This window comes from Cricetulus griseus, chromosome 2, assembly GCF_003668045.3.
Source record: "Cricetulus griseus strain 17A/GY chromosome 2, alternate assembly CriGri-PICRH-1.0, whole genome shotgun sequence".
In the NCBI taxonomy this organism is placed as follows: Eukaryota; Metazoa; Chordata; class Mammalia; order Rodentia; family Cricetidae; genus Cricetulus; species Cricetulus griseus.
The window spans coordinates 60,719,991-60,732,051 of record NC_048595.1 but is presented as its reverse complement, the minus strand read 5'-3'; the positions used below and the strand labels follow the sequence as shown (position 1 = coordinate 60,732,051).

The 12,061-nt window shown below is 40.1% G+C and overlaps 1 protein-coding gene across 3 annotated transcripts in view; it reads right to left on the bottom strand.

Annotated features, from left to right (window-relative positions):
* The window catches only part of Slc24a2 (solute carrier family 24 member 2), a 232,895-nt gene extending 221,035 nt beyond the window's left edge, over positions 1-11,860 (bottom strand). For all 3 annotated transcript variants that reach the window (XM_035439811.1, XM_035439812.1, XM_035439813.1), the window contains exon 1: positions 10,934-11,860. In XM_035439811.1, coding sequence (XP_035295702.1) covers positions 10,934-11,860 — 927 coding nt within the window. The remainder of the gene's footprint in view (positions 1-10,933) is intronic.
* Positions 11,861-12,061: the final 201 nt, after the last annotated feature.

Genomic DNA, 12,061 nt, shown 5'->3' with positions numbered 1-12,061 from the left:
CTGCTGCTGGACAATCCATGATTATAAACAAGTCTTCATCCATAGATTCAACCAACCATGGATTAAAAATACTTGGAAAATAAACTGTGTTTGTATTGGACACATACTTTTCTTGTCATTATTTTCTAAACAGTACAGTCCAGCAACCACTTCTATAACAACTTATATTAGGTGGATGTAACTGAGAGACAACTGGGAATACAGCAGAGGCTTATGTAGTTTCTATGCAAATACTAGGCTATTTTATGTGACTGTACTTATAATTTCCCATTAACAAAGAAGCATAGTTATGTGAGCTGCTGGGGACATCAGAGATAAGCCAGCCTTTCATTTCCAGAGAATGGAGGCTTGGTGCAAAGTGGCTGGTACGGTCTTACACAGCCAGGGTGTGGGCTAAAAGGCATGCCATCCCTCTAGGCTTACTCCCTGCCAATGCATGGTTCTGAGTGCGTCCGATAAAGCTGTGAACATGGCATTAAATGTGGCCTGATGCCCAGACTCCTCCCAAACCATAAATTTTACCTATAAAAGAACGGTGTCTGCATTATTTGGTTCACAAATAGAATACTTTATAGAAAGGAAGCCAACCTAACAAAATCACAGCCTCAGCTCTCTTGACAGAATTCTGCTTCTCTTTGACTTTGTAACCCCCTTACAGCACTCATGTTTCTTTTCCACCTCCTGACGAATGCATGAAAGCATGAGTTGAGGTTAGCTCAGGATAAAACCATCACCCTTTGTCCTAGTCCACTTCCTACTGTGGCAAGGAACAACATGAGCAAAAGCAAGTTGGGGAAGAAAGTTTTTTTTTTTTTTTCATCTTACAGTTTACAGTCAGTCCATCATACAAGGAAATCAGGGCAGGAAATCAAACAGGAATCTGGAGGAAGGATTGATGCAGAGACCATGTAGGGATGATACTTACTGACTTGCTCCCTATGACTTGCTCAGCTTGCTTTCTTATACAGCCCAGGCCCACCTGTCCAGGTATGGCACCACCCATAGTGGCTGCACCCCCATCAATCACTAATCAAGAAAATGTCCCACAGACTTGCCCACATGCCAATCTGACATAGGCATTTTCTCCATTGATGTTCCCTCTTCCCAGATGGCTCTATCTTGTGTCAGGTTGACAAACAAAACTAACCATCACCCTCCTGACCATGCGAGAGCCACAAAAGAGCACACAGTTTGCTGAACGCTGGCTTCTTAGGGCTCTAATGTCAACATCAGTTAGATCACTAGGTACCCCACTGGATGCAGACTTCGTGTATGTTGGGGAAGGAAGCTACAGTGATACATGGACACGTCTCAAAAGTTTTGGGAGTTCCTATTGTTAAAAGCAGCATGGTTTTACTTGTACTTAATGATCTCTTTGGATTTGTGGTTCTGAAACTAAAGTCATAAAAAGGGAAATGAGGTGGTAAGATGCAAGGGACCCACTAGCCCAAAGAGCATCTTTGTTAAATTAGAAAGAGCTGGCAAGATGACTCAGCAGATAAAGGTGCTTGCTGCCAAGCTTGATGAGCTGTGTTCTATTAGCTCTGGGACCCACGTAATGGGAGAGTAGTGACTCTTACAAGTTGTCCTCTGATCTCTACATGCAGACACACATACACACACACACACACACACACACACACACACACACACACACAGAGAGAGAGAGAGAGAGAGAGAAAGAGAGAGAGAGAGAGACAGAGACAGAGACAGAGACACAGAGAGAGACACAGAGAGAGACAGAGAGAAGAGAGTGGATCACCCATTCCCTTGGAGGCCACAGAGCTGGTCCAGTGGGGGTGACTTCCGGATGTGCCCTTATTCATCCCTTTGGTCAGACAGATGTCCTTGAGCACTACACAACTAACACAGCTGCAGAGAAGCCTTACTGATAAGAAGAGAATATGATAAAGAAACTTTCTAACAGACTTAAAAGCTCGGACCACAACTCATTAGTCAAAAGATGGAAGACGATATTTTTAGTGAATGGAAAATGCAAGCAGTGTGAAAATGAGACTAAGTAAGTGCCTTTACTTCCTTGGGTTTATTTTATATGTAAATGTGCATATACCTGTGTACATGTGCACATGCATATATACTGAGTTGTTAAACCTGACTCTTTGTCACTATGGACTTTTTTATACTGAGTTGTATTTTTAAGGGGTGAGGATATATCCCAGTGGTAGAGCACTTGTTGAGCCTGTGAAAGTCCCTGAGTTCAAGTCCCAGGACCTCAAAAACAAACATTTTTTTTTTAAAACATGAGTCATAGTAAAAAAATATTTGAAAGATGCTGACTTAATAGAGCCTAATGTGAAAAGTGACTCTAATTTGGAGGTGTGATTCGTCTTTGTTCCTAATCATCCCCAGAAACACTAAGATCTAAGAATCAGGATGCACTTTGGAGTCAGTGGAACACAAGTTCAAATTCAGTTTAAATCTAAACTGAAAATCATCTATATTTCCAGATCCTTTGATCCCTGGATCTGCAGGTGGAAATGATGCCTACTTCAGAGTGTTGAGATGGGCAAGCACCTGCTGGGAAGTGCTGCCTAGTTTCAGATCCTCTCTGCCCTTGACTCTGGAAGGCCAGCAGGGCTCAGCAGTCTCCAGCAGCAGAGGGAGCCAGATGCAGCTGCCAGCAAAGGTGTTCACTGCCAGAAGTGGAGAGTGCCAAGGAGGCCTAGTGTCCTGCAGTAAACTTTAAATGACTTTCTGGCATGCACACTGTTCCCCATCTGTCCAGAAGAACTATCTCCCAAGGCATGCTCAAGTTAAATCACAGCTTAATTAAGTTGATTAAAACACTGAAGTGAAACATCACATGTAGTTAGTGAGCAGAGCTAGGTGGTGTGGGTATGGTTAATACCCAGTCTTCTGTTAGTTTAAACATATGAAATTGCTAGTTGGCCCAGTTAGCATACTCAACAGAGTATTAGGGCTTCTAAGTACAGAAACAATATGCTAAAAACACTGATATACTAGGTCATCTCAAACATACTAGAACTTCTTAATACATTTGATCATCCAAGTCCCAGCTCTATTTCTCTACAGAGAAACAGAGATCTTGACTGGTAGAAAATTCTCCAATGTCATACGACCAGGGAACACATGGCAGACCTGGAATCTCCATCTCAAGGCTTCTTATTCAGAATAATTCACCCATTCAACAAAAGCAAAAACTTCCTGATGGTATTTAGGTATGGAAATGGGAAAGATGAGAAATCTAAAGTTAGGATTCTCAGCATATATTTGTAAGAAATCTCCGGGTTAGTCATCAGAGTGAACTTTAAAACTGACACAAAAGACACAGGAAACTGGCAATCTATACAAGAGAAACCAACTTGTCATATGTTTCAAAGCAGAACCTCCCAATTAATCAGAGAAATGCAAATGAAAACTAATCAAAATTCTTGACTTCACCTGTGGAATTAGAAACCATTGGAAATTTTAATATTCAACACTGAGGAGTGTAGTAACACAGTAAAAACTTTGAAAAGCCAAAAGACTTCTGTGTTGAGTTTCTGCTTGTATAGAAACCCATATGTAATCTGTTGTAGCCTTTTTTATAGCAATAAATAACAAAGATGACAAAACTAAACAGCACCTAGCATATTACAGGAGGAAGACATGCTCTCAATAGGCTAAGACCTTTTAACACCATGTTAAATCACTATAGTCAATATAAGTTCTAAATCATGCACACCTAATATCTTTTCTCTTTGTGCAAATATGTAGGTATACATGTACACAAATCTGTACATGTGGAAATACATATGTATGAGAAGTCTGGAGGCATAGAAGCAAAAGTTATGTTTGGATGGTACAATGAAGAGATTAGATTTTCCATTTTTAGTTTTTTTATTTTTTATAGCCTTGTAAAATAAATATGTTATTTTAGTTTCTTGTAAAAATACAATTTAAAAGGCAAGTCTAATGTTTAACATGTCCCACATGAGTTCGTATTAGAATTGCCTCTTTAAATTGATTTGACTCAAAATCCTGCTGTTGGTAGGATGTCTGTAGATGAGGGTCCTTTCTTTCACAGTCAGGCTGAATTAAACACTCTGGGGGTACATCATTAACATTTGCGTCACTATCACTTGCTACATGCACTATCTTTTAGCAAACCCACAGGATGAAATGCATTTCTGACAATATGGCAGATTAAATACTCAGAAAATCTCTTCTTAATATATTATACCCCCTAATACTGGGTGACTTCCCCAAACAAACAAATTCCCCAAATACAAGACAGTAACAACAAATATAGAAACATGGTTAATAAATTCCAAAATAGTATATGGAAAACAAACTTAAAGAAAGAAAAAAAATGGGCAAGAAAAAGATAAGGAAAAATGCAAGATCAGACAACAGAAAGTTGTCTAATAACAGAAAGAGTCCAGGTTCTAGGACTCACAGTCAAACAAGCTGAGCCTCCAGTTCAAAGAAAATGACTGTCAATCTGCAAAAAAAGCTGCTACATTCTGCATATGATAGACAGATTCAAAACAAAAGAAGATGGGAAATCAAAGACTGGGAAAATTAAACCTGCCAAATGCCTCTAGGAAAGAGATGAGCATAACAAGCCCATTCTTCTTCAAAAGAGATTTATTTCTTGTGTGTGTGTGTGTGTGTGTGTGTGTGTGTGTGTGTGTGTGTGTGTGTGTGTTTAAGTGTATGTGTGTGTGTGCTTATACACACACATGTGGAAGCCAGAGGAGAGCAACAGGTGTCCTCCTCTATCACTTTCTACCTATTCCTTTTGAGGATCTCTTCTTGATCCTGGGCTTGCATTTTTCCCACTAGGTTGGAAGTCAGCAAAACATTGCAATTCCCCACTGCTCCCACCTACTGGGGGCTGAGATGGAAGGTGTTTGCAAACCCCTGCAACCCTTCTTCCTTGCCTGCTGGGGACTGGGGCTGAAGATGTGTGCGGGACACTGGGCTTCTTATTTGGGTGGTGCGATCTGAACTTCTGGACTTACACAGCAAGAGCTCTTAACTTTTGAGTTGTCTCTTCACCTCCAAACTGGTAGTTGTTTTGTGAAAGTTTAAATGCAGACCTGTACCTGGCTGGTTCCACCAAAAAGGAGCAGGAGAGGAGAGGGAAGGAGGAAGCAGGAAAGGAGAAATGGTGGAAGAGAGGGGCAAGAGAATTGCTCTTCTGCACTGTCAATGGACTCAAGGTTGAAACCAGAAAGCAATATTGTTGGCTTTGGGGGTCTCCCAAAGACCTCAGTTGTGTGAATCCATGACTAGTTATTGACTGGTTAATAGCAGAAAACAAAGCAAGGAAAACAGCAGTGTGTTATATCCCTATCTAAACGAATATGCAACTCTCTAACAATTTAGCTGATTAAGGATTTGTGTCCTCTACATTTTCTTTCTGTTAAAAATGATGATCAGTTTTCACATCTGTTTAGAAAGATATCCTGCCTAGTTTGGTGGTGCACACCTATAAACCCAGCACCCCAGAAACTGAGCAGGATTGAGGTTGCCAGTTCAGCTAGGCAACACAAGCAGACCAGGAAGATAGGAAAAAAAAAAGATAGGAAGGAGCCAGGGAGAGGAGGAAAGGCAGGTAAAATCCTTTTATCTATGTAATAATGATCTTGACTTCCTTGAAGTTTGTACATCAGCTTTACTAATTTATATGCCAGGTTTGGAAGGGCTTAGGTTTTCTAACACATTCTGAACCTTAAGCAAGCTTTGGGTTACACACTGGTGTTTATACAATTATTTATGATTTAATGAAAGAAATACTTTGTGAGGGATATTTATAGTGTGTTAATTCTAATTTTCTCAGGAATGTAATGGTTTAAACTGCAAAAGCTGTTGTCTGCTTCCAGGAGCACTCAGGTTGAATAAAGCAAGGTGTGCCCAGATGACTGGAACCCAGCTTCCCACTGCTGTTCTCAGCAGCCTTATTTGGATCACTCCCTTGATTAGAACTCAGCTGACTTGCTGTCAGATTAGTGTGCCAAGTCTAAGAAGTTAAATACCATGGACAGCTGCTTTCTGGGCCAGTGACAGCCTAGTACAGTGACACATCAAAACCAGATCTCAGGAGCCAAGCCAGATGCTCCCCAAAATGTTTGCATGTCCTGAAATGAGACATCCAGCTCTACTCCCTGTACCATTCAAATTACTGACTAACCAGATAGGAAGGGGCCAGGGCCCCGATGATTATAACCAAAAATGCCTTATAGAAGTTACACTTAGTATAGACATTTCTGAGCCACTTCTAAATGATCTCCTGATTTCAAGCAAAATTCTAGGCAGTAAAATTTCAGGCCAAAAACAAAGTGGTTTCATTGGAGTTTATGATAACACATGAAGCACAGATAGTAGTCACTGTACACCAACTAGATTTTTGAGTGTTATAACATGGTAAATACATCCCCTGCCCCCAGAGACACGGCAACCTGCTTTTATAAATCCAACCTGGAATCCCTCATTCTGATTCACTTTCATTTAAGAATGGAACAGTAAAGGAATGGAACCAACATACACCTACCAAGCCAAATTTGCCACATGTGACACATCACTTGCCACACATTTGCCAAGGACTATACTTGATGCTTGTTACATAGAAGGGTATAAAATACCTTCATGATATTCAGGGAAGTCAGGAAATTACTCAGGGTACTTGTGGGACAGCTTTCATGGTAGGGGAGACAGAATGCAGTGGTATAAAAGGTTCGAGAGGGAGTAAAGGAACGGGAAGGGTTAAACTAGGGCATGGGGAACAGTGAACAGGGTAGAGGAGGAAGTACAGAGATGGATAAGCAACACTAAAAACCCTTTTAAAAACACACAGAAATGTACTGCAGTAGAAGCTACCTATTATAAATACACAAAAAATGAGAGATAAAATGGAGTTACCCCATATCAGGGCAACAATACTCCACTAGACATCACAGGCTATCAAATAGAAAGCCCAGTACCAGGAATGGGTTATTTCTTTTGGAGTCATTGGCCAGAGAGGTCTCATAAACCCCCAAACACTACATGCTATTTTTCATGCCCCTGGTTCTCCACCACAGCTTGACCATAAGATCCTATTTCTGAAGATGCCATATACTTGAGTCACAATACGTAGAGAAATCAAACTGCTACTGACCTGAAGGCTTTATCTCTACTAACTAGTTTTCATAGTGATGAAAAGCACCAGGCCTGCTACCAGGAAGAAAACTAACAAGTAATTATTCTCAGCTATGAGTCTAGTAAGCTGCAATAATTCCTGGACTGGCAAGACATATGTACTGGCATAATAAAGGCACTAATATCATGGGAGTAACCAACCCCCCTTTTAAATTGGATTTTATTCTCCATCCCCAAGATGAAACCTATACTTGGCACCAATATCCAGCCAAGAGCCTGTGCCTAGATAGGTGAAAGGCCCCTGAGTACTTACTACTATTATTTAGCTAAATGGACAGAGTACTAAACCAACCCTGAATGGCTCATTATTACACATATAAATCAATTCATCTCTCAGTCCTCACCTGAGCAGCTTCAATTTGCAGTAGACAGTGGTTAACAAGAGACCCACAGCTGGCCATGGTGCAGAGAGTAAGTGACTGAAGAATGCTCAACCCTAAAGGGAATGTATGTACCACATCCCTTTCAATGGGAGACCACACACCCAAGAAGATTGGGCAGCACAAATTGGTCCTTAAGGATTAAAAATAAGGACACAAAATTGAGTAGGTAACGAAGAGGGGTCACAACTGAGAAAAGTTGGGGGGGGGATAAATATGATCAAAATATACTCTATGAAACTCTCAAAGAACTACTTAAAAATGCCAACAGCAAAACCTTTCCTGTCCAGGCCTCTATATCATATCACGGCACTCTGTAACTTTTTAAAGTGGGTAGTAGTATCACCAAAGGAAGTTTAAAAACAAACAAACAAACACAAAACCTGAAAAGCACACATGGGGCAGCAACACTTTATGAAAAGGATTCCCAATTTCTTCTCGTTCACAGCCCATTGCTTCCTGGCACAGATCAGATCATCCATCATGGAACCAAATTAAGATTTCCAGCTTCCTTATTGCAGTGAGTCATTTGAAAGCCATTTCACTGTGTTGAGCCCAGAAGAGTTTATTAGCTGTGTGAGGTTATCTAAAAATGTGTTTTCTCCATTTCTCTCAAACTCTTCTGCCCATAATCACAAAAACAAATCAACAAGGTGAGTTTACAAAACAACATGCTGCATCTATAGTATACTTCTTCTTATGGAGATGTCCATATGCTACATTGGGACTCTCCATCTAAGGGTCCAGATGACAACAGAGTGCTGACTCCTATAGGATAAATGAGCTATTCGGGCCAAAGTGAGCTCAGTACACTAGAAGGCAAACAACTATCCTCAAACCAGCCCTCCTGAGACATCTGTGTTCAGAGCTGGGGAGCAAGCTCCATAGGATTCTGAAACCTGGAAGGTGATAAGGGCTGCAATTATTTCAAAGTTCCAGCAGTGATTCCAAAGAGAAATTGACAAGGTAAATTTTATTGAAGGAAATCAGATTCTTATGAACCATTCCACATGAAAATGTATGACTGTGTTCAAACAAGACACAGCTCTGTTAAGAGAGAAACCCCATCTACTCAAATTAGTTATCAAATGCCAGAAGAAATGATGACGACTGAATAGAGCAATAGTGTGGTGTGAAAGGACAATTAGAGAATCAACCTATGTGGAAATATTTAAGATTATAACCACTATCTTTATAATAAAGTTAGGCTATACTCAGAATTTCCAAATTAAAAAGAAAACAGAGTTAAGAATAAAATTATGGATATGAAAAACATCAAGTAAGGAATGTCAGCTTGAATTGCTGACTTACAAATGCTCAGAGACGTGACATGACAATCATCTAATTAAGCAGGTAAAACCTTTAGTGAACAGATTATAATTGGCTGAGTGTACTCTGTGCCCTGTGTTTAAAAAATTATTTCCCACATGCATGATGCCAGCTGCATTCTTACCCTGACTGAAATCAGAATACAAACTCCGAGTTTCAACAACATTTTCAAAAGTGGCCAACACAATTTTCAACCAAGTATGTATCTAAGTAAAGAAGGTCCACTGGAGTCTAAAAAGAAAATCCCAAGGCATAGTTTCTCAAAAGACATTTTATTGTTGATGTGCCTGGGATGTTTCTATGGTGCCAGAGTACTTCTTTGCTTCTCAAAAATATGACTGTTCTTGAGAACTGTCCAGTACTCTGATTGAAATAGACCACCGACTACTAAGCAAATCACTCAAACATACTTGAGGAGAGGTTGCAGGACAGCCTTTTTGTTATTAAGGTAGAGCACAGAGCATAAAAAAATAGTCTTTGCCAAATGCCATGAAGGGCATGTTCTCGATTGTCACAAGTGAATGCACGCTTGCTATATACTTTGCTAAACAACTTTATAAACTACAGTTCTGGATGAGCACACACAGATATAGATGTTAGAAGAAATATATAGTATAAACATGTTTTGGGCCCAGAGAGAAATCACAACAGGTTAAGGCGCTTATAACAAAAATCTGGTGACCAGAGTTTGATTCCCTGACCCCGAAAGAAGAAAAGAAGTCCACAAAGTTGTCCTCTGACACATACCGTGTCACCCACCATTACATATCGTTCACATGGCATGATAAAAATGATTAAAAACATTTCTCTTTGTATATTTTAATGTATACTCTGTCTACTATGTCGGTATTACTAATGATTTTTTCCACTATGCTTTTATTCTGTGATTACTACAAAAATTATGACCATCAACCTAGTCTATAAAGGATTTATGCAAATTTAACTGAAATAGAATCATTTTTTTCTTTATGATCAAATCTCCTACTGCTACTCAAACATTTTTTATATGTGTGAAATTTTCCCACATACAAACATGAAAAGTTTCTGTTATGAACTTGAATTTTCTGTTTAAAATCACATTCAAAGATTACATTTTTATAGTTAGGATATAAATCAGAATGATGCATAATTATGAAACTACATAAAAATTCATTGATGTTGTTCATCTATTGTTTTCCTTTCAAAGTTATATTTTTTCAGGTCAATTTCTTTTAAGCTTTTTACAAACCTGCTTCTTAATTAAGCGATACTACCTCAAATTCTCCTGTGAAAGTACACTGGGTCATGTTTATTATGGTGTGTAAAATGGGCTACTGCAGTACAGAGGCAGGTGCCAGGTCTGGCCAGTGATTTCCTTTACAGAGGATGCTGATCTGTTTCAAATAAGACCACCTGGATCAAGAAAAGTAGGCAGAGGTCTGGAGTATCACTCAGAGTGCTTGCTTAGTAGTGTGTGAGGTAGTGGGTTCAGTCCCCAGTACTATGAAATAAAACTGACTTAAAGAGAGAGGACCAATAGTTATAGCTACTGTGATGAAGCCACATTGCTGTTAAGCCCAGAGACGCCGCTGGAGGGTACAGATCTTATAAAAAAAAAAAAAAAAAACTTTTCCCCTAAACATCTTTAAAGAGACGGTTCTTGGTGTCCATCATATGCTCATCTAAAAAACAAAACCCTATCACTTACTGAGAATATGCCCATAAGAACTAAATTGCTCACAAAATTACTGGGTCCATTTTCCTAAAATCAAGTCAATGCTGAGTCTGCCCTGGGATACTTATGTAACCTGCATTTACATTGTTCTTTTCAACTCTGTAGTAGCTTGGAAACTTGGTAGACTTGTAGAACAATGTTCCCCAGATTTCTATTTTCTACTGTCATTTTCATTGGCTCTCACAAAACTGCAGGATACAATCTGTTACCACTATAGGCCAAAGATAATTATAGTTTTTTTAAAAAAATATACAAATAACAAAAACAAGCTGCCAATTGCCAAAACATCTGCACTCTGAATGATGGCTAGGAAAACAGTTAAATAAAGATTACTTCCACCAACCTTTGCTTGGGCTTCTGGGGCTGTCACCTTGACAACTTTATTGCGATTTATCATTTGCTTCACCCATCTTTCTACTTGGACGTTGAACTTCATGAAAACCACATAGGCAAAATAAGCTGTTAGGAGGAGTAAGCTTTCCCACCACATGATAACGTTATCCAGGAAAAATATGATCAACATGATCAAATCAACGATGTAGAAGGACACATCCCGAAAGAGTGGCCACCACGTCAGGTTTAAGATTTCTCTAGAAAACAGAGCACACATGCCAATAACAAAGAGAATATTGAACACTGCCGAACCTACGATGGTGCCTATGCCAACATTGCTGTGAGCAATGAAGACCCCTATAAGAGACGTGAAAAGTTCTGGGGCTGACCCGCCTGCAGCCATGAAGGTGGCTCCAGCCACATCATCAGAGATGCCCAGTTTTTCAGTGATGACAGTCAAGGAAGGAACAAAGAACTCATCACAGACTATGGCTAAGGCGATGAACATGTAGATCATCCCACAGACATGGAGGATGACGGCACCTTTCCTGCGCTCCTGCAGGGAAAAGATGTCCTTTGGGTAGTCTCCCTGGGCATGATCAGTGCTGTTCTCAGTTTTGTCTTCCTGAGAAGCAGGTGGCTGTGGAGTGTTATCTTGAATCTTGTAATCTAAGAGAGTTCTTTGATGATGACCCTGCGCTACCCTAGGGCCACTCACATCGCTGGCTTCTCCTGTGTTGCTCTGAGTGTCTGTCTCAGTAAAGGCACTGATTGAAAAAGGGACAGTGCTCATAGCTACCAGGCCCATGACAAGGCCAATGACTCGAATTAGCTTCAGTTTTTTCCTGGCATTATAATGTCTCCTGCAGCCAGATGGTGACTCACTGGACCACCGTTTCTCCAGGAGCTGGACTGTGGTACTTTGGTGCAGATCCATCCTGGGTTTTCTGGTGGATATGGTGGTCTTCACACTTCAGACTTGGCTAGATGGTTCTGTCATACTGTTCCTTGCTTTCTAGTTAATGATGCTTGTGGGGCCCTTCTTACAATTAGGGATCCTTATTCTTCCCAGAAAGATTTCACCAGCTATGGGTAAATAAAAGCAACAATGAAGGTAAGTAGGTCACCAAAATCTTAT